This window comes from Myotis daubentonii, chromosome 13 (genome assembly GCF_963259705.1).
Source record: "Myotis daubentonii chromosome 13, mMyoDau2.1, whole genome shotgun sequence".
Classification (NCBI taxonomy): domain Eukaryota; kingdom Metazoa; phylum Chordata; class Mammalia; order Chiroptera; family Vespertilionidae; genus Myotis; species Myotis daubentonii.
In genome coordinates, this window is record NC_081852.1 from 56,596,106 (window position 1) to 56,619,255 (window position 23,150).

The 23,150-nt window shown below is 51.7% G+C and overlaps 1 protein-coding gene across 2 annotated transcripts in view; it reads left to right on the forward strand.

The window, feature by feature from the left end:
• The window catches only part of LOC132214379 (pancreatic lipase-related protein 2-like), a 113,768-nt gene that overhangs the window by 80,736 nt on the left and 9,882 nt on the right, over positions 1–23,150 (forward strand). Inside the window, exons 1-8 of one of the 2 annotated variants that reach the window (XM_059661552.1) lie at positions 9,787–9,902; positions 10,177–10,225; positions 12,537–12,691; positions 14,376–14,501; positions 15,951–16,085; positions 16,813–16,924; positions 17,826–17,945; positions 20,412–20,531. In XM_059661552.1, coding sequence (XP_059517535.1) covers positions 10,177–10,225; positions 12,537–12,691; positions 14,376–14,501; positions 15,951–16,085; positions 16,813–16,924; positions 17,826–17,945; positions 20,412–20,531 — 817 coding nt within the window. In that variant the 5' untranslated portion in view covers positions 9,787–9,902. Of the gene's footprint in view, positions 1–9,786; positions 9,903–10,176; positions 10,226–12,536; positions 12,692–14,375; positions 14,502–15,950; positions 16,086–16,812; positions 16,925–17,825; positions 17,946–20,411; positions 20,532–23,150 lie in introns of those variants that run through there. The other variant, XM_059661553.1, reaches the window with a different exon arrangement.

The following is a 23,150-nucleotide window of genomic DNA, read 5'->3' on the forward strand; positions in this document are numbered from 1 at the left end:
TTATAAGATGTGGTCCCAAGTAGCTTGCGTTTTCAAACAAGAACTCTCTTTATGTTGTCATTGAAAACGTCTCATATTCCTGAAGGTCAGGAATGAATGGCACCATTAGCATTTAAAGCTAGTGAAAGGAAAAGTAATCTGATGTTCATTTAACATAACATTCTATGAAATAGCTTTGTAAAGCAGTCATTATTTTTCCCAACAGGAGGCTGGGAAGGCAGGGAGATGCCTGGTTTTCCACCAAGGGCTTTGTATCCCGCCCTTGTCACTGCTGACCTCCGACTCAGTGGGGGACTGAGGAACGATGGGGTTTGTGGGGGGACAGGCACAGGCAGGTGCTGCCCTGGTCCTGGGAGCACAGGTAGAAAGAGAGGCAGCTGGGAGTCAAGGCCAGCTCCGCCCCCTTGTGGAGCCCCATATCACACTCTGAGAATGAGTAAGCCTTAAGATTAGCAAGTGCCATTTAGACTCTTAGAAGGAGACACACATTGGTTCTCAACCCTGGCTATACATGTCCCACAGATTTTTAAAAAATACTGGTGCTGGGCCCCACCCCAGAAATTCCTACTGGTCCCGAGGATGGCCTGGGCATGGGGTTTCCTTTGAAAGCTCCCCAGTCAATCTATTATGCAGTGAGGGCAAGAACCTCTGTTCTATAATTTGCCCCCCTACTGGGGATCAAGTCTGCAACCTGGGCATGTGAGGTGATGAGGACTGGAACTGGTGACCTCTTGGTTCCTGGGTCAACCCTCCATCACTGAGCCTTGCTTCCTACACATGGCAATGCATTTCTTTGCATAAATTCAATAAGACCGATTTCCAAGAGTGGTTTTATTGACCGAAAGCTTTGATTGGAGTGTCATGTTTTAAAGAGCCCTGTCTGAACTCTGAAGACTTGAAGCCAATAGGATGCCATGGAGAAAGCCTGGTATCCTGCTTAGTAGCCCTGAAAATGACTGGCACTAAAGCGACAGGCCCATACCCTGCCATCACTGGCGGTAAGTCAGAGTAGAAGGGGAGCCATGAGGGTGCCTCTGTGTCCCTGCAGAATCCACACACACTCTATGCCAATGATGGCGAACCTTCGAGCTTGGCGTGTCAGCATTTTGCAAAACCCTAACTTAATTCTGGTGCCGTGTCACTTATAGAAATTTTTTGATATTTGCAACCATAGTAAAACAAAGACTTATATTTTTGATATTTATTTTATATATTTAAATGCCATTTAACAAAGAAAAATCAACCAAAAAAATCTTAAGGCTACAAGTGCTAATCTTAAGGCTTACTCATAGGTTCGCCATCACTGCTCTATGCCACCACGAGGAGGAGGAGCTACTAAAATAAGCCTTGTAGCCGCATGGCCCGGGCAAAGTAGACGCAGGTGAGGAACTCACCTAACTCAGCAGATACTGCAAGCAGGCCCGATAGCAGCTAGATGGCTTGGTTTCCCTGCCCTCCGGGGCACATTAAGACTCAATCATGAAATTCCCGCAAAGGTGGTCAGTTACCATTCTTGTTGTGTTTATGCAAATAATCAGGCCAAATTGAATACAATAAGTAAATTAATCTTAATTTGGCCCTTTAATAAGGGTAATTTTAAGGAGAAAAATTCTATTTCAGTAGGAGTTATTAGAACTGAAATGTTTTCTTTTCCTTTCACCAGACCATTTGTTGTAACTCTTGCTGTTCTAATTGCTCAATAATACTAAATTTTGTAATACAGTTTGTCTCCAACAGGTCACAAGCTCACCTCCTTCTGTGCCCAGGCCTCATCGTCCCTCTGACAGGCGCACTGTCAAGGATCTCTTGGCTCTAAAAGAAAACTCCGTCCCTCTTTAGCATGGAAGTAGCCAGAGGAGCCCACCGACATCCATTTTCCCTGAAAGAATTCAAACCCAGGATCCTTGAGGGGAAGTATTAGGCAGTTAGACAGTCATGAGCAGAGCGAGGACGATAGGCCAACTGGAGAAGAAATAGATGGGACCCTGAGATATGCTTCTCACCACTTCATACCAAGTAGGGTTCTCCCCATATAAAATTATATTTGGGAGACCCCCTCCAATACTCCCAAAATTTCAAGAAGAAATAAAAGCTGAAACCCATAACCAATCTTTACTCAAGTTGTTACAGGCTTTGCAGTCCACTCAGAAAGCAGTCCAGAAGCACATCTGAGATGCTCTGCCTGTACCAACTTCTGATCCGATCCATCCCTTCCAGCCTGGAGACGCTGTTTGGGTAAAGAAATTTACCACCCAAGGATTGACTCTTACCTGGAAGGGACCGTATACCATTAGCCTGACCACCCCCACAGCAGTAAAGGTCAATGGAATCCCGGTGTGGCTCCACCATACCCGACTCAAGGCAGCTAGGCAGAATAAAGAATCGGGACTCCTCATCAGACCCTCTAAAGCTAAGACTCACGTATACCGCAATCATAACTCTTTTTATACTCTCTATAGAGGGGAACCCCCATAGACCTCCCCCAAAATAGACATGGAAACTCAGAAATGGAATAACACGGGAAGTACTGGCAAACCTAAGAGAACAACTGTGTGTGTGTGTGTGTGTGTGTGTGTGTGTGTGTGTGTGTGTGTGGCAGGGCGGGGGGGGAGGTGGGGGGGGCATCCAACTCACTAGTAGAGTCAATGATTTGACTCGCATACATAAAACCAGTGGGGGAATGAAGCATAGGCAATCCATCTTGTACCCGTAACCTCTATATTATAAAAACTGCTGTTTGAAATCTTCCACTAAGCATAGATGGTCCTTTGTTCTGTGAATTAACTCTGATATTCTTGCTTTTGTAAACACGCTTGCTCAAATAAGAGGGAAAATAAGCTCAATTATCTGGCCTTGTGGGCCGCTCTGCTGACATAAGGGTCTGGTCCGTCCCTGGTTACTCTCATGCCAGGTGTCTTTTAGTTATCTAAATTGTGTTGTGCTCAAGGCTACAAACTTTCTGCAAAATATCTCCCAGTACATAGGGCTTTTTGCAAAGCCCGCGTAAGGTCCAGAAGTATGGTCCATATTTGGGGGACAAAGAAACTAAAGGGTATAAAGGGAAAGCTTCCTCCATGTTGCTTTGCTCAGGCTTTGAGAGGCAACTCCTCTGAGACCACTGGCGTAATAAAGATTCCAAATTTGGCTTACTAAGGCATTTTCTGTTCAGCTCGGTGATTTCCAATATAACAGCAGCACCATGCTGGCAAAAGAGCTCCATCAATAGAGTGCTACCAGCCACCAGCTCTGGACTGGCTCTGGAGGGAGAGGAGAGCAGAGCCTTCCATTCAGTCCTCCAGGCGAGCACAGTGGGAGGGAGCCAGCGCCTCAGTAACACCGCCATGCTGGCGGATTAGTGCCCCAAGCAAGGATGTCCCAGGACAGGGTGGCCCAGAGCGGGGAGGAACAAGGCAGGGAATGCTCAGCACCATCCTCGAGTCTAGGCCAGGGCTTGCAAGAAGACTTCGGGCTGGGAGGCCAGACAGGAGGAGGAGGCCCCTGCAATATCCAGGCAAGAGGAGAGAGGACTGTAAGGACAGAGAGGAAACCAGAGGCATAATGTAGGGGGTGGGACTGGTTGGCCACAGGTGAGAGCCCTTCTCCATGGTCAAGGACAGCCTATCTCACCTCCTCCCCAGACTCAAAGACATGGCCGATGACTTGGGGAGAACAATGTTTAAACAGGCCCCCCAAGGTTGTGGGCTACATAATAGGCACTCAGTGAAAGCACTGCCCTGAGCCTTGGATGACTTGGGGTGACCTGGGTCTTGGCTGCAGGTCCAGTGGTAGCCATGTGCTCTGAGACAGGGAGGCAGCGGATGGAGGCTGAGCTGGGGATTGAACCTGCAACCTGGGTATGTGCCCTGACCAGGAATCAAACCAGTGACCTTTCGGTGCATGGGACAACACTCAACCAACTGAGCCACCCCGGCCAGGGCTGCACACAGGCCTTTTAAAATGGCCTTTGTGTGATTCCCACATGGAGTCCCGCTGGGATACGGTATCCCAGGGCTGTAGGCCTACTCATCTCTGAGAAATTATTGTTTGTTTTTCGTTTTGATGACAATCCACATTTTAACCCAGGAAACAGACAAAGTTTCTCTCTCCTGCTGTCATTTGCCACAAGACCCTTGTTTCCTGGTCGATGGGCAATGAAATGAGGTTCATGAGAGGGTTCCGGGGTGGTGAGAACTTGTAGCAAGGGTGGCATCCACGTGTTCACTCAGGCCCGGGAAACCGTGGGGAGCGGCCTCTGGGACTGACACTGTGGACGCCATGCCCAGGTCCCAGGCTTTGAGAGCAGAGAGTCGGCTCTGGGACCTGGAGGAGCAAGTTTGGAGAAGAGGGAGGGATGGTGGAGGACTGAGCTGGCGGGGCAGGAGGCAGGCCTGGGAGGGAGAGCTCAGGGCCAGGTTGCTCAGGGGAGATGGAGAGGCAGCCGACTCCTTGGCAGGGGGCACCGCAGGTGCAGAAGCTCAGAAGAGGGAACAGCAGGTTCACTCCAGAACAGCTTGTCCTTCCATGGACCGGACTGTACGGTGGGGGAGTGGCAGCAATGAAGCCGGCAGGGCCACGTGGTGGCCTGATTAGTCACCTCAGGCTGTCATAACAAAGTGCCGCCGACTGGATGACTCAAACAATAAAACGTATTCTCTCACAGTTCTGGAGGCTGGGGAGCCTGAGACCGGAATTAGCAGGCCTGGCTCCGATGGATCTCTGGGAAGAGCTGCCCACGCCTCCCCTTCAGGTGGCTGCTGCCACCTTGGCCACGCCTCGGCTGGGAGAAGCATCACCAGCTCGCCTCCTTCGTGGCCACCCGGGCTTCTCCCTGAGTGCCCGTCACTGTGTCCACATTTCCCTTTTTATAAGGACACCGGTCAGACTGACCCGACTCCTCTTTCCTGCGTGACGACCCGATCTCCAAACAGGGTCATGCTCTCAGATCCTGGGCGTTAGGACTCCCAACATATCTTTTGGGGGAAACATAATCCAACCCCTAACAGTGGCCAACTTGGCACGCCTGGTTTAGGAGCATGGACTCCCCCTAAACTTCACCTGATACCCCAAGTTATTCTCTTTAGAAAAAGCCCGAATGACATAGCCCGGGGCAGGCCCTCCTCCGGGGGCTGTCTTCGGTTTAGGTGCGTATTGACTTGTAGGCACTCGGTGTCTGTGCCCCATGCCCATCAGCCGCATGAGGACAGGGAGGGAGGATGTTCTCCTCACTGTTGTAAGAATGTCCCTCAAGGCTGGAAGAACGCCCCCCCCCCCCCACCTCGACAGCTGCTATGCCAGCTGGCAGGGCTCCCCAGGCCCTGACCTGACCCTGCTGCCACCAGCCAACAGGTGGCAGTGAATGACTTTTCCCACAGGTGCTGGCCTCCCCCTTCTTCCCAGGGCAGGCAGCTGGCAGAATCTCAGAACCTCGGCTGCCCAGAAAGGAGAGGGGAGCTGAGCTGGCCCTGCCATGGGCAGGCAAATGGAAGACAGCCTGGTGCCCCACTGGCCGGCTTTGGGCCACCCTGCCAAAGAGACCAGGCAGGCTCAGGACTGTCTGAGACTAGTGACTGTGGCAGGGCTGCCCAGCCCTCCTCGGGGGGCAGCTTGGTGCAGGGACAATGTTCCTACATCAGTGGTCTAGATTCCACCCATTACACAGGTCATCAACTGAGACCTTCAAAAGGAGGGAGCAGCAGCACAGTAGGAGATGGAGCCCTACGACCAAAGCCTGCTCTTGCAATTGCCCTTAAAGGAAGCCCTTTAACCTTTCAGGACCTTGGTGGTCTTGGCTGTAAAGTGGGACTAAACAGGTGCTCTACACTGAGTGTCCAGATTATTATGACCACCCCATCAGTACTTTGTTGTGCTACCTTCAATACTGTGGCAATTATTCTTGGCATTGACTCCACGAGATGTGGGAAGGTGATGCGAGGAATCTGACACCATGCCTGATGAATAGCACTGTCCAGTTCTGTGAGATTTGATGGTTGTGGAACCAGCTGCCTGTGGTTCTTTTAACTTTGTCCCACAAATGCTCAATTGGATTGAGATCTGGTGATTGTGGGGGCCACCTAAGCAAGGTAAAGTCTCCCTCATGTTCTTGAAACCACTCCTGCACAATATGAGCACCGTGGCATGGCACATTGTCTTGTTGGAAGAAGCCATCTCCATTGAGATACGCCATCAACATGATAGAATGAACTTGATCAGCAACGATACTTAGGTATGTTGTGCTATTCAGACGTTGTTCCACAAGAATTAAAGGGCCCAAATCCTGCCAAGAAAACATGCCCCAAACCATAACACTGCCCCCATCAGCTTGAAGGGTTATACTTATGCATGTGGGGTGCATGCTTTCATGCTGTCCGCCAAATTCTCACTCTGCCATCTGCATGATGCAACTGGAAATGTGATTCATCGGACCACATGACTTTTTTCCAATGCTCAACTGTCCAATCCTTGTGTTCCTGTGCAAATTGGAGACGTTTTATCTTGGTAACTGCAGACAGCAAAGGTGTTCTAACAATCCTTCGGCTTCCATATCCCATATGATGCAGTGTACAGCTAATTTGCCTACAAACGTCAGGTGGTCATAATAATCTGGCTACTCAGTGTATTTCTTGAGCATTTTCCACTCTGAGAGCTACGATTTGATCACTGCCATTTCCTCCCAGGACCCCGCTTGACCAAGGCCACCCAACTCCTTTCCGACGCTCAGCCCTCAATGCCTGTCCTGGGGGTTACACTCCTCAGATGTGTTTGCTCACCTTATTCTCATTACCTTTGATTTTGTCACCTCTTGGGTGATTTCTTATCCTCGGGAAGGGGGGTTCAGATGGTGTGCTCCCACGGGTGACTGTTGCTTGAATGCAAAGGGAAAGTCTTTTCTCTACGTTTCAGTTTCCAAAATTTCTTGTAGGGTCCCAGATTTGAAAGGACCTTCAAAGTCGATCCTCTAATCGACCCTCACCTGATTCTTGGCTTCTGTCTGCCTCTGCTCAAGTCGTAATGTTATCCAGGTGAGACAGGGAGCAAACCCCACTGAGAAACTATTTTCCAATGACTCTAAGCTTTGGAAAGTTTTCCTTATAGTGAACAAATCTGCCTCAGTGAGACCCTGGAGGACAGGGGTGACCACTATCTGCCCTTGGCATGTAGAACAGGGCATGGTGACCTGGACATAGCAAGGATGAACTGACACCCTCCCCTTCCTCTCCAGCTCTGCCCTCTGGTGGTGGCTGTTGACCAGATGAAAAGCCACTCAGGCTAGCAGTTCCCTGATTCCTGGACTAATCTGTGGCGGGAACCAGGAGGGCACGGGTGATGGGACCCACTGAGTATTTGAAGATAATGTACTAAACCTTTGGCAAAAACTACAACCAGACCACAGAATAAGTTGGCTGCTACTAGTGTGGGCTGCAAAACCAGAAACCCAACAACTACACAGTTCTGAACCTTCCCTGATAAGGACTGACATCCGCATTATGGAGTGAGGAAAGGAAGGTGCCCGGAGCCTAGCTAATCCCCCAGAGGGACCCCAGGCCTCTGAACCACATCCTCCCTCAGGGGAGGGTGGGTGTCCAGCTGCACCTGTGAGGGGCCTCAGAGGCAAAGACATGGCCCACTCAAAGAGACTCGTTACAGAGGTGGAGACAGCTCAGCAGCAGCTGGAAGCTCTGACATCCTGGTGGCCTGAAGCCCGGAGGGAGGGAGGGAGCTGTCATAGGAACATGGAAGGGGCTGGGGCCATGGGAAGGAGCTGCTTGAGAGGAGCTGCAGTCCTCAGGACAGAAGTACAACGTTGCCCAACCCAGCATAGATGGGAGGGAGCCTGGGTAGAAATACTCTAACCCTGTTCCTCCACCTCTGAGCTCCCTGAGGCGCCTCCCATTGAATGAACATCACCAGAGAGCCAGGGCAAGGCCAAGGGAGGCCAGAGAAGCATCCTCCTGGCCACAGGCCAGGGAGGGGGAGGCAGGAGAGATCTAGAAGTTACCCAGCTCACCAGCCCATGAGTCATTACCTTCCAAGGTCCCATCCTTTCCTCCAGCAATGCCAGATCCAACAGTGATCAAGGTACCTGGCAGGGGCTGTGCTAGGCTCTAGCCACACAGAAATGACCATCCAGCCCTGACCAGTTTGGCTCAGTGAATAGAGCGTCTGCCTGCAGACTGAAGGGTCCCAGGTTTGATTCTGGCCAAGGGCATGTACCTTGGTTGCGGGCACATCCCTGGTAGGGGGTGCACAGGAGGCAGCTGATCGATGTTTCTCTCTCATCAATGTCCCTCTCTGTGAAAAATCAATAAAATATATATATATTTTTTTTAAAATGACCATCCACACAACGACCCTCCCACCAAGGCAAGGTCTAAACTAACAGGCACTGAAATACGATTACCAGCCGGGATATGTTCCATGGAAGGAAAATGGGAACATGATTAGAATGTAAAGGAAGAACTGGTCCCACTCTGGGTAGTGAAGAGGGCTTCTTGGAGGAGAGGGGATACTTTGACGTAGGTCAGAAGAGAGTGCGGATGGTATGTGTTGGGAGGAGGAAACAGAATATGCAAGTACCCCAGGGTGGGCACTTTCAAAAAGTTTACACAAGGCCAGCCCGGCCAGTGCGCCTGGAACTCAGAGAGCAAGAAGAGAAACTCTGCTTGGCCAGTGTGGCTCAGTGGTTGAGCATGGACCTATGAACCCGGAGGTCACAGTTCGATTCCAGGTCAGGGCACATGTCCAGGTTGGGGGCTTGATCCCTGATTCTGCAAGAGGCAGGCCGGGCCACCTCCACCTTCTTATCTCCAGGTCAAATTACAGTCGACACAGCACAAAAATTCTTTGGAAATAGACTATATGGTTTCCAAACAACGCTATCTCTGTAAACAGTGTTTGTTTGAGTCTTTCTTGCTCAACAAAGGGTTGCCTTTGCTTTTGTTCTCTGTCCAGGTCCTTTGGCGGCGGCTCTCCACCCAGCCCACACTGGAGAAGAGGAGACGCGTGTCCTTATACCCAGGTGCCTCCCGGGAACAGCAAACCTGCAGACCCCATTCCTGCCAACACCTACAGGCACCAAGACGGGCTTGGGCACCTGTTTCCAGAGAGATTCTGAACAAGAGGCTGGTGTTCCCTCTTCTCACCTTGGAAACACAATCTTTGGCAGCTGAACCTGTAGATTCAGATTAATGGGGTCCTTTCCTGGGAAGCACAGGCAGTCCATCTTGCTCCCGTAACCTCCATGTTGCAAAAACTGCTATTTGAAAATTTCCACTAAACATAGATGGCCCTATGTTCTATAAATTAACTCCGCTATTCTTGGCTCTGTAAACATGCTTGCTCAAATAATAGGGAAAAGAAGCTCAATTACCTGGCCTTGCAAGCCGCTCTGCTGCCATCCCTGGTGACTGCCAGGACAGGTGTGTTTGAGTTATCTAAATGGTACTGTGCTCAAGGCTACAAGCTTCCTGCAAAATATCTCCCACTACATAGGGCTCTTTGTAAAGCCTGCAAAAGGTCCGGAAACCCATATTTAGGAGACAAAGGAACTGGGAAGGTATCAAGGGAAAGCTTCCTCCATATTAGTTTGCTCAGACTCTGGAGATAACCCATCTAAGACCGCCGGCGTAATAAAGACTCCAAATTTGGCTTACTGATTAAGGCGTCCTCTGTTCAGCTCGCTGATTTCCAATATAACACCTGTCTCCAAAGTCTGTTGTTTTCCCCTCTGATCTCACTTTAAAAAGCTCTGCTCCCTGCTCAGCTGACTGTCTGTGTTTATGATAAACTCGGTGCAAAGCACACTTATCCATCTTCCTGTCCTTTCCTCTAAGGTCCACCGGATAAAGCCTGGTTATAAAAGGCCACGGCCACCCTGAGGCTGAGTGGAGCACAGGTGTCACACAGTAAGTCATAGGTCTGCCCGGGTAGGGCGCTTGGCAGTGTTGGGCAGCCAGAGGGACATGGCCCAGAGAGAGCAGCCACTGCGCTGAGAGTATCCTGTATCCGGGTTCCACAGAGGTGCTGCCCTCTCCCTGTGTGGGGAGGCCTCAGCCTCAGGATCCCCACCTGGAGGGACAGCCCGATGGGACCCAGGCACCGGGCTTCCCTGGGCTACAGGCCCCCTGCCCTACCTGGGTTGGGTGATGATCCCCACTGTCTGTGTTTTCATCCATGTAGATGCTGCCCTCCTGGATCGTCGGCCTCCTCCTGCTGGCCACTGTCAGAGGTGAGGGTGCTGTCCCACTACCGTGGGGAGGAAGGGACCCTGCCTGGGCTCGCCTCTGGGTGGGGTAGCTAGGGGCCTCATCATCATTATCGTTATAATGAACAGGGTTATCATTATTTCAACAAAAACAACAATTGCCACCATTGGGGGAGTGTTGACGCTGAAGCAAACACAGGGCAACATCTTGGACACAGATGACCCTGGGGACCCTTCAGCCCTTTTCCTCCAGCAAATGGTTGTGATGGGGTGACCGAAGTGGTAGGCTATTGGGCAACGGTGTTGGGGGACGGTGCTCTTTACAGGCCCCCATTTCCTCAGTCCCTTGCAAGGACAAGTGCATGTCTGCAGCCTAAGCTACATGGATGTCCCGTGGAGAACTGTCCCTCCCTCCCCATCACTACTCCTGCTGTTGCCACCTCTGTCTCTATAATGCCAATCTGAGCCTTTCCTCTGGCCTCCCTTCTGCTGGGCTTCCTTCTGCACCACGAGTCCTCCTTTCCTCCTCACCTCACCCAGCCCACACTTGGCCTCCCTTCCATCGTGGCCATGCAGCAGGACCTGACTCCGGAGAGCAGAGCCCACCCGGGCCTGGCTGCTCCTCGGGCCTTTCTGGCCCCTCTTGGTCTCCTTTGTTCCTCTGCTGCCTCCTCCTGCCCTAAATGTGGGCGTCCCACAGAGGTCACTCCCAGCGCTCTCCTCGCCCTTTTCCTGTGGCTTCCCCTTTGCCCAGCCTCTGTTCCCCTGGCCCCACTGTCTCCCTTCCAATTTCCAGGCAGCTCCACCAGGGCCTCCCACCACACCTCAGACTCACTTGTCCAGGCTCAGGCACCACTCCCTACCCCGTCTCTCCATTCTTCCCTTCATTTCCACTGTCACCCAAGACTAGAATGCCTGTTTCCTCTCAGACCCACCACCCCTGTACTGCCCCACTCCAACCCCCACCTCTCCCAGGCTCTCCTTCCTCTGAGCCACCCACACTGGGTTCCCAAAAACACCTTCATGGAGCAGAAGCCCCACCACACTCACCAGCACCTCCCACTCACAATCCACCTAACAGCCCTGGTGCCCGACCCTGTCCTTCAAGCTCCTGCATTCACCACCTGAAGCAAGACTTGCTTTAGTCTCAGCAGCCCTTCGTCTGGGACTGGTCCCTCTTCCTGGAAGGAAGTCAAGGTCATCATGATTCCTTCCCTGTTAGATTACCTCTCATTCAAGGCAGGGTTTGTACCTGATGTATCTATCTCCTCAGTGCCTAGTTTCATTCCCAATTAAACTCCCCCAGTTCAAATCTTGGGCCGCCATTGGCTGTGACCTTGGGAGCTTACTTTGTCTCTCTGTGCCTTGGTTTTCCCATCTGTAAAATGGAAGTAATTCCTTACTCATGGGCTATTTTGAGGCTTAAAGGGAATAATGCTGGTGACGTGCTGGTGTGGTATCTGGCATAGAGTAAACAGTCTACTCTTGCTTCAGGTGTTAAAAACTGATGACTATTGTCAGTGTTTGAGTGAGTGGCCAACCTCTGGCACCATCAGCTTCGGAGTTGAGGAAGCCTAAGGGAGAAGAGCCATTGAAATCCTCTGGATTTGAGCATGCGCCCTCAGTGAGCACTCTCTGTGAAAATGCTTGTGCTGTAGACTAGAGGAAGGACTCTTAGATTTGGATGTGGTTATTTGGATCATCGGTTGCATGTATTGAGCCCCTACTGGATACAGAATGAGGAAAAAATCCGTCATCCCTGGCCTTAAGAAATGTACCTTTTCTGAGAACAACAGGGAAAACCTGAAATGACAGAGAATAATTGGGGGACAATGTGCGTCAAGGGGTGACATGAAGACAAGGGGATTGGACCGCACCCAGGATCAGCTGCTGTGCTGGGTGTGGCGCCAGCATCAGGATCCATCCAGCAGCATCTCTGAGCTACAGAATCGCAGGCGCTATCACACCTGATGCCCGGTGATGGCATGTAAAGGGCCGTCTGGGGCTCTCCCGGAAGAGGTAGTTTTAAGGCAGAAGGTTACCAGGAAGCTCAGCCAATCCCCCTCTGGCCTGATCATCAGGGTGAAAACAGCATGAAACAAGCGCTTCCGGTGCCCCGCTCCCTCCCTGTGAATCAGAATCGCCCAGGGAGGCGCAGGCAGTGTGCAGAGGCGATTCTTGTCTCTGTGGAATTTGGGGAGCACTGACAGCAGGTGGAGCCCAGCATTAGCATTGCCAGCCCGGACTGCACCCTGAAACGACTCCTGTGTAGCTGAGGTGAGGTCGCTCCTTTTCTGAACTCACAGTGTCCCCTGTGCTGCTGTTTCTGCCCCAGGAAAGGAGGTCTGCTATGAACCTTTTGGCTGCTTCTCTAATGAGAAGCCTTGGACAGGAAACTTACAGCGGCCCTTGAAGCTATCCCCCTGGTCCCCCAAGGACATCAACACCCGGTTTCTTCTCTACACAAATGAGAATCCCAACAGCTTCCAAGTAAGAGGGGCCTGGCGGGACTGCAGGGCGGGTGGAGTGGGGCGGCCACACTGGCGTCTGCACGCGGTTGTCTAAGGAAAAGGCAGGGCCGTGGGGCGGTCGGGGCGATGCTTCCTCTCCACTGGCAGCCACCTTAGCTCTCAGGATCGGGAACCCCTGATGAGGTCTGTGGGTGCCGGGCCCAGAAACGCCCACATTCCACACACTGTGCACAGGCCTTCCTGGCACTGACCCCCGATCCTGGGAGGAAGCGGGTAGGAGCAGCATTTATGGGGAATCCAGGCCTGGTGTGTCCATCTTCTCCTGCACTGGGGGTGGGAGGAGAGAAGCCGCTCAGGGAACGAGGGTGGGGGTGTCAGTCCTTCCTGATGAGCCAGAAGACAGTGTGGGAGAGGGACTTGTTGTTGTTGTTGCTGTTAATCCTCCCCAGAGGAATTGTTCCATTGCTTTTTAGAGATGGGAAGGGAGGGATAGAAGGGGTGAGAGAGAAAGAGAGAGGGAGACACATTGATACAATGATGTGAGAGAGACACATTGAATGGTTGCCTCCCATATGAGCCCCAGCTGGGGCTTGGGATCAAACCTGCCACCCAGGTGCAAGCCTTTGACCGGGAATCAAACCCGTGACCCTTCGGTTCTTGGGTCAATGCTCTAACCACTGAGAAACTCCGGCCAGAGTGAGAGGGGCATCTAACCACAAAAGCAAAAAGGACCCTGGCAGTGACCTCCAGTCCCCAGAAGGCCTGCGGGTGGAGGCAGGACAGGCTCTTCCAGGTGCTTAGAAGTGACCAGGAAGAAATGCTCAGAGCTCAGCTGCTCACAGCGCCACCCCTGACATTTTGGAGAGCAGGTGACTCTCCATCTATCCCTGAGGCCGGCTGCGGTGGGATTGTAGGTGACAAACGCCCCCTTAGAGCGCTCAGCTGGGAGTGCGCTTGGACTGCTGGTTGGGCTGTTTTTATCTTCTGGTGATTGCTCAGGCGTGGTGCCCAGGTGGCTGGTGTAAGGGCCCCTGGCATGTAGGCATCAGTTCTTAAGTGCTACAAGCTAGACATGCTCTTATCAGCTCCACTGAGCCGCATCACCCCTCGTTTTGGTGATTCTGGCCTGGGGCCCTTCACCATTTCTGTTCTAGAAACATCTTCCACCATCTGGGGAAGCCGAGGAATCCCTTCTCAGGATGATGTATTTAAATGCATGAAATAAAAGCCATTGGATCGCAAAGGAAACCAATTATATTGAAAAACAGTTATCAGAGTATTTGAAAAGATAAATGCATGTCACAGTCATATATATGCTGCTTTATTATTATCTCACTTAATAACAAGATTCACAGGTTGGTCTAACTACGGCCACTACAAATAGTAATGAGAATAACTAATTTTTAAGACATCTGCGACCACTGTCCTGTGACACAAAAATACGTGTGGCTCCCTTTGGTGACAGAGTGCTGTTACGATGACCGTGGCTTGTTTCCAATTTCATAATTAACAGAAATGGTAGGAAGTCCACGAACGTGGACCTTGTGAATCCTGTCCTCAAAGCCCAGGGCAGGGACTCCTGTTCTAGCCCCACCCAACTTCCTGGGAGCTGATCCCGTGACCCAGTCTCCCTGGAACTGGCTCTCACAGGCCATTGGCTGGGAAAGGCCAACGTCCCAATTCACCTTTTCCACTTTAACCAGCGGATCTCCTCCACGGACCTGGCGACCGTGAACGCTTCAAACTTCCATCTGGACCGCAAGACGCGCTTCATCATCCACGGCTTCATAGACAAGGGGGAGGAGAGATGGCTGAGGGACATGTGCCAGGTAGGCTCCATGGCGTCATGTCCCAACCAGGAGCCATTGCTCCCCTGCGCTCACCCAGCACCTGAAATGTGGGGAGTGTGACCAAAGACTTGACTCTTAAATTGTATGGACTTTCATTCATTGTAAATAGCCACCCGGGGCCAGTGGCCACAGTATTGGATGGCACAGTTCTGAAGGCATCAGGAATGTTAGGGATGAATTATTATTCATAACATCCATTTTCTGAGCACTTCCTCTGAGCCTGACACTGTGATCATTATTTCACAGTCTTTGTCTCATTTGACCCGCCCCCCCCCACCCCCCCCACCCCCCCGCCACAAGCAATATTGTGAGGAAGATAGAGTTACTGTTCCAATTTTATAGATGAGGAAATTAGGGCAGGAAAAGTTCAACACTTCCCCAGGCTTGAATCCAGAGGTGGGAATGCAAAGCCAGGTCTCCTGTCTATAAAATACCACAACCTTGTGTCTGTAGCTTTAGTCTTTAGAGGAGCCCAGGGGCATGGCTTTCCGCTTAGTCTGCACTGGGGAGACCTCAGGCAGCTTCTTTGCAAGGGTGGGCTGCTCCTCTGGAGGTTTTGGCATTCACACATGTCCCCAAGGCCATGTGAACGTGGAGCTGGGAGAGTCAGGGGGACGTGTCCATCCCCAGGCCCTGGCCTCCAGGCCACTCCTTCCTGCCTCACTACCTGGGGTAGTCCAGGCCATCCTCCAATGAACACAGGCTCTGCAGTGACTCTTTCTGACAGTTACTTGGTCCCATCACGGGACCAGTCTGAGCTTGGGCAGCACACGGCGGCCACACCACATAATATAAAAGATGCACATGTGGGCAGAGGTGTAGCTCCCTCCATCTACATGTCATCCTGTCTGTTAATACCTTCTAGCTCCCCCCTACTCATTGTTGGGAACATAAGAGCAGCCCTCCCATGGCTTCAGCACCCAGTACAGTGGCAGCAAACTTAGTACAAGTGGCAGCCAACTTCCTGTAAAGGACTGGGTAGTAAATAGTTTAGCATTTGCAGGTCACATGGTTTCCACTCAACCCTGTTGTTGCTCCAAAGCAGGGGGAGAGAGAATATGTAAACAAAGGGGTGTGGCTGAGTCCCAATAAAACTTGATTTATATGAGCAGGTGGATCTGGCCCTCCCATAACAATTGGCTAAGCCCTGATGTAGTAAGTGATCCTTTTTCTGCCTGGCTGTGTCAATAACCATCTGGGAGACCTTCAGCCAGTCACTTACTCCATTCCAGGCCTCAGTGTTCACATCTGTTATGTGGGGATCAGGTACTGAGTTCCTGGTGAAGTGGTGAGGATTAGGACAAGTGGGAGGAATATGAAAACTCTGACACAAATGAGATGCTTGTTGGCTGTGAATTCCTGTCTCTGGAGTGTGTGGCCTGTGCCTGTTAATACATTGGATTCTCCCACTTGTTTTTTCTCCCCCAGAAAATGTTTAAGGTGGAGAAAGTGAACTGCATCTGCGTGGACTGGATGCGTGGGGCCAGGACAGGTTACAACCAAGCCGTCCACAACATTCGAGTCGTGGGAGCTGAGACAGCGTTCTTAATAGAAGGGCTGTCGGTAAATCCTCCTGAGCCCCATCCTGTGGGGAGGCACCCGAGGGGGTAGGCAGACCCCGTGGGCCCAGAGGCAGTCAGGGGACTGGTGTTCAGGGGCTGGGCCTGGAAGCCAGGACACACAGAGGGGCGTTTCCTAAAATGAAACTGCAGCCTTCCCCTCCTGGAGTGTCCTGAGATCCCTAGTGGCGCCTGGGGCAAAGGAACCACTTTGGGCCTCGGTGTCCGCTTTTGAAATAAGCCGTCCTTGGAGGCTGTTCTGGGAATGGTCAGCCCAGAAGATGGGTCTTCTTTCTCAGAAAGGGGAACGCCCCTTACCGCCTTCTGGAAGGTCTATTCCTGAGCACCCAGAGCTGGGCCCACTACCCAGGCTCTCCAGGCAGGCCCAGGCCCTGCGGGAGGGGTTGGAAGCCATGGCGGGTGTGGATGGAGGAGGCAGGGTCTAGCCAGGCTCCCCAGGCCACCTGCAGTGGACACAGAGGCCCCTGGTCAGCACAGTTGCTGTCCTTCCCCCACACCCACACGTCCACTCCCCCCATCTCCAACCCCCCACCTACCGCCTGCACACCAGGACTGGGGACTCTGGAGTCTGCGGTCGGTCCGGGTCGGGTCACACTGTCCTAGGTGGTCCAGGAGCCAGGTCATTCCTCCTGAGACCTGTCCCCATCCACTTATGGGAGTCAGGGCGTCCCCACGGGGCCTGGGGTCCCTGACACCCCATCCTTCCACAGACCAAGATGGGCTACAGCTTGGAGAACGTGCACATCATTGGCCACAGCCTGGGCGCGCACGCAGCTGGCGAGGCGGGCAGGAGGCTGGGGGGCTGCGTGGGCAGGATCACAGGTAAAGGGTACGGGGGTGGGCTAGGGTGGGGTGAGAGGGGGCGCCTATAGGGCAATGGTAGCCCAGACACAGGCACTTCTCATAACCAAGGGCGCCCCCACTGGTCCTTCAGCTGCACTGATTTTAGGTGCTGCCAGACTGAGATTTAAAAAAATAATTGCCCATACATTTTCATGTGAATTACAAATAATATAGGATTGTAAATAAAAACACGTTTATTAAAAAAGAAAAACATACTAGCACATTCAACTCATGACTTAGGATTATTATTGCTAGAGTACGGCAGATTTTTGAACAGTGAAACGGTTTTTTAATACAAATTCATCAGTTCCACAAATATTAATTGTTGTGGCAGTGCCAGCTACAGGCAGAAAATGAAAGTAGCTGAGACCTGTCACAGGAAGCACGTGGTAGATAATAGAATGAATGAATGAATCACTAGGCAAATGAAGGCACACAAGACATAGACACAGACACCGCTGAGTCCGTGTGTCTGTCCCTGTGCACACAGTGTGATGCTGTCTCCTTTGCCCAGGGCTGTGTGCTGGGCACTGGGGGAAGGATGGGGGGTTCATAGATTATGTTTTCGGAGACTTTTTCAGATTGCAAAGTTCTTTCTCATACCTTTGCGTGGGGCTTTCACAATAGCCCCATAAGGTAGGTTGCTGTTACTCCCACTTTCCAGATGAGGAAACTGAGGCTCAGGGAAGACATGCCTTTGACCTTGAGCAGAACCTGGGCTAGAATATAGGTCACTGAGTCTGTGGGCCATGCTCCTCCCACCCTCTGCTTCTCTTTGAAGATGAGCTGGGCCAGCCGCTGCCTCAGGCAGAAAGCCGCATGGATTCTGTGGGTCCAGGGCTTGGAACCTGGTTTGTCACTGTCCACCTCCCCCTTTCAGGACTGGATCCCGCAGAACCAGGCTTCCAGGGCATGCCCGAGGAGGTGCGGCTGGACCCGTCAGATGCCATGTTTGTGGATGTGATTCACACAGACACCTCCCCCACAGTCCCTAACCTAGGTGAGTGCCTCACTCCACCTCTTGGTGACCAGGGCTGTAACTGGAAAGAGTAGGTCCAGGGGTGACATTCAACATGGTTAACTACAGTAATAGCTTGGATGCCAACCAGTCAAAGTGGGTGCCAGCTACAAATACACAGCCAGCCCAGCGCCAGTGGTATCAACCTGTGGCCCCAGGCAGGTCAGACACACAGTGGTGTAGCCTATGGAAGGCTGTTGCTCAGTCCTCAACCCTGTGACCTTCCCTGGGCCCCACTATCCATTCCTGCACTCGTGGTAGTGGGGCGGGGGTGGTGGGGCTGGAGGGGGGGTAGGGGAGGGGTTGAGGGTCCTCAGTGCTGCTGCTGAGGCGGGAGAGGCTCCTGCCACCACTGCTGTGCTCACCAGCCAGAAGCCAGGCTCCCTGCTCCTTAGCGCTGCCTCCCCTAGAGGGGGGAGAGGCTCCCGCACGCTCTGCAGCTGGAGCCCTGCTTCTGGCTGAGTGGTGCTCCCCCCATGGGAGCACACTGACCACCAGGGGGCAGCTCCTGCATTGAACGTATGCCACCTGGTTGTCCGTGCGCGTCATAGTCACCGGTTTTTCCGCTGTTCGGTTGATTTGCATATTAGGGTTTTACTATATAGGAGTAGTGGCCCGGTGCCCGAAATTAATGCATGGGGTCGGGGGCAGATCCCTCAGCCCGACCTGCACCCTCTGTCATGTTCCAGGACCCTGGCCACTCTGGGCCTAGGCACAGGCCTACACGCTTGGGGTGACCTGGCTCCGAGGCCCCAGTTTTACAAGAGAATTAAGGCGGTGTTAGTAACAGCCCTCACTGAACCCAGTACAGTGTGTGTGTGTGCGTACAACTGCCTCGTTCATGTGCCTGCTTTGTCCTACTGAATTACTAACATCTTGAGTACATAGCTCTGTCTTATCCCGTTTCACCTGCAGTGGTTGGCCTGGTGCCAGGCCCCTGGATGTTTTTGCTAAGTGAGTAAGTGAGTGAATAAATGTGTGAGTAAGTGAATGAGCAAACGGCTATAGGGTGGGAACTTCTGCCACGTCGTCATGGCAGAAGTTCACAGATGAGTAGTTCCCGACCCACTCCCGCCTGCCCAGCGCCCGCCCCGGGAAGTTTCTACCCCGCTCTCAGTGGCCTGGCTACCTGCTCCCAGCTGCATAATTCTTGCCCCGCCCCAGCGGCCTGGCACCTGGCTCCTGGCTGCGTAGTTCCCGCCCCACTCCCTGCTGCCCGGTGCCCGACCTGAGAAGTTCCCGCCCTGATCCCAACCACTGCCAGCTGCACAGCACCCCACTCCTGGCTGCGTAGTTCCCGCCCTGCTCCTGGTGACCCAGGCACCCAGCCACTCCTTCAGGGGAGGCCAGGGCAGGTGGGAAGCTTGCCTTCCTTTGTCAGTCGCCTGCGGCAACCCAAGTGTCCAACTCCGTGGCTGCCGCCATCTTTGTTGGGTTAATTTGCAATCACTCTGATTGGCTGGTGGGCGTGGCTTGAGCATAGTGGAGGTACAGCTAATTTGCATGTTTCTCTTTTATTATATAGGAAGCTTGACATATACTTGCAAAATGCAATGTCAATGTTGGAATATTTTCCTCACTTCTTTTGTGGAATCTTTGGTTATACTTTGTGTTGTTGGAAACAAATTATATTCCTTTATTTAATGCTTCTAAAATAAAATGGGTGAGTTGTTATTAGTTCAAAGAAATGAAAATTTAAAATAAATAAAATTATGTTAAAAATTAATATTACATAAATTCAATGTTCTTTTTTCAATATTTTCTTATGTAACCCCTCATGAACATGCCAACAAAGGGTATGTTTTAAATAATAGTGATGGTTACCATGGATTGCATTGAACATTTTGTACATACTCGCTCGTTAATCATGGTAACAACCCTAGAAAGTGGGCATTATTATTAGTGTTTCATAGCTGAGGATGCTGAGGCTTGAAAAGCTTTAGTAGTTGCCCAAGATCACGGAGTGTGTAAATAGGATACGGATGTGATCACAGGTCTGTGTGCTTAAAAAGCCAAAGTGTCCAGCCATAATGCTGGGCTCTCAATACAACAATGAGGTCTCAATATAACCTTCTAACATAGAAATCAAAATTTCAGAATGAGTAAAGGAATGGGGATTGCACCAGTCCTGATAGGTGTCTATAATGCATAATGGTATCAGGGGATATCAGTATTGTTCACAGCTTCCCCAGGACGGACAGACAGACAGACACACATGCAAATACACATGTAGGCATGCTCACTGCCCCTGCTCGCTCTTCCTTCCTTATCTTGCTACGGACTCTTCTTGGAGAGGGTTCTGCAAAGCCCGGTGGGGTGGCTGTGCTGAGGGGACAGTTCACCAAGAAGACTCTCGCTCTGGTCGGAAGGAGTCGGGCGGTCTCTGGGGCCATGACCTTGTCGCTGGACCCCTTCCCTCCCTGCTCACTGCTGCTTCCGATGTTTCAGGTTTTGGAATGAGCCAGAAGGTGGGTCATCTGGATTTCTATCCGAACGGAGGACAGCAAATGCCCGGATGTCAGAAAAATACCCTTTCTTCCATTGTTGATAAGAATGATTTCTGGGAAGGTACGTGCATTAGCAAAGCAAGATGGCAGTGCTGTTTTGGGGGAGAAGGCAGGATGCATGGCCGGGCCCTGGTAGCACTGAATTTGCCTCCATGTCCGGCTCATTCCGTCCCAGGCAGTGTCACAGCGCCATGAGGGAATTACTCTGCTTATCCCCAGTTTACAGAAGAAGTTTACTGAAGAAACTGGGTCTGAACAGTTATCAAACTTGCCCAAGGCCACCTTATTTTAAAGTTCAGTTTTTGGCTGCAAAGTCCCAACCTCATACCCAATCGAACCTGGGACCCTTGAGTCCACAGCCTGTGTTGTCCCCCCTCATGAGGATGCTGAGGCCTGAGCTGGACGGGCACGTTGGCAAATACCAGTTCTAGCTGTGCCCACCCCCACCCCAGCTGCTTGCTGCTTGCTCCTTGAAGGGCACCCACAAAGACTTGGAGGACTTTGACATTCTTGCCCTTTGCTGTGGGCAGGTGCTAGGATGGGAAAGAGACTGAGCTGGTAAAAGGACCGAGTGGGGACACGCTCTGTGGGTTTGGGGAGCGCGTGCAGGGAGCAGGAGGCCTGGAGGTCAAGGGGGGATGAGGCTTGTGCGCATCAGTGTCAGAAATTCCAAACCTGTAGAGAATTTTTATGAGTTTATTGGAGTTAATTGCCGACAATTACTGGGAAGCAAAATCTCAACAGACTTAGAACATGCTCTGGAGAACGGCAGTTTTAGTGCTTATTTTATACATTAGAATAAAAAGAGGAGATATAGGGGTTCCATGAAATCCATGGGTGGTAGATTAGGGAGGGGGAGGAAAGTAAAACTGGAAATCTCTGCAATTGGATAAACAGTAAAATACAGGCTCATGCTTTTACATTGGTGGGAACAGGATAGCTAATGATCAACATGGACAGCACATAGAGGTGGTATTGAGGAACAAGGTCACAGTGAGGGGTTCTGGGGTCTGGTGCTCTCATAAGGGGTGCCCTGAGGGATCTGGAAAAGATTACTCTGATATTTAAAAGGTGCGTTTCCTTAGATGCAAAACGAAAACAGTTTCACTTAAGGTAAAGGTTCCTTGTCTCTCTGGCTGGATGGCTCAGTTGGTTGAAGCTTGGTCCTGTGTACCAAAAAGGTTTTGGGTTTGATTTCTGGTCAGGGAGCATTTGGGGTGAAACTGACGATGTTTCTCTCTCTCTCCCTTCCTCTCTCTCTAAAATCAATACTAAAATCAATAAACATATCCTTGGGTGAGTATTAAAATATATATATATACCTTTGTCAAAGAAGCTAAAGACCTGGGACAGGACTACCCTCCATGACCAGCTTTTAATTAGGAAATTTTATGTTCAGCCCTCCACACGTGGTTACTTTCAGCCTCTGAGTTTGTAAGGCCACCATGCAGGCCTCCCCTGAGTTTCTCAGGTTTACTATGTGGCCCCTTTTTTGTCCGCATGAGGTCTGCATTTACGTGAGAGACAGGCTCAGTCCCCTACGATTAGGTGACTTATGCACCACCTCCATCACCTGTCCTTGTCTGGACTCTGCTCTTCTCCCGTTGCCTCTCCCTGGAGACCAGGCTTCATCTCCCCCCTGTACATGGAGGCTTTGAGTCTGCCATCATTTCATTTTAGTGTTTATTTGTCTCCGCTGGGAGTTTCCCGGGCATCCCAGACACCCCAGTACCCTGCTCAGGGCCTGGCCCAGAGCAGGCGCTCAGTACAGCCCACTCCACTGAGCAGAGAGGCCTTCTGTGGCATTGACTAGTCCATGTGCTTAATGTGAACGAACGGAGTGGATAAAGCAGTAGCCCACATCCACCGTCAGCCAATGGAGCCTTTGAGCGCTCTGCCCAGCACCAGGTAACCCAGGGAAGACCCAGCTGAGAGAACACTGAGTCACATGAGGCTGCCCCTCCCAGAAGCCACCAGCAGGGCCCACATAATAGCAAGGAGCCCAGCTGTAATTAAAGAGGCAATTCACAGTGAGGAAGTCCAGAGGATGTGCGTCTATTGTGTGGGCTCCCAGTCACCCAGGCCCTGGGCTGGAGGAACAATTAAATCCACTTGCCCCTCTATTATGGATCCCAGGGCAGCAATTCTGGGTGAAAGAAAGAATTAAGTTTGAAACAGGTTGTGTTGTCTGGTGATGAGTGCTGGTGCAGGAGCCACTGGGCCCTGGGGCAGGCAGAGCTAATCCACCAGCACAAAGAGGACCCCAGACCTCCCAGAAGTGGTCCCCAGGTATGTCTGGGGTCACTGTGCATCACGCCATGGGAGGTTTTGTACCGAAGAGCTGGAGAAATGAAAAAACAAAAACAAAAACAAAACAAAAAACACAATTTTTCAAATAAGAGGACTTGGGTTTGAAGAAAAGGGTGGTAGAGAATATGCAGTGACACAGTGGCCTAGGGCCCAGGGGACCTTGGTCTCCACTGCTTTGACGTCAGGCTTTCCAAGGAGGAGGAATTTCTCAGCCTGGGGCCCTGGGCACAGAAAAGCTGCATTCCTGGGACAGGCCCTGCAGGTATGGTGTCTGGTTCTGAAACTCAGGCCCTCTGGCCCAGCCCTGCCCACAGTAGCAGGTGGTCTGCCTTCACAGGGAGCGGTTTTTAAGAGGGAATGCACTGCTGTC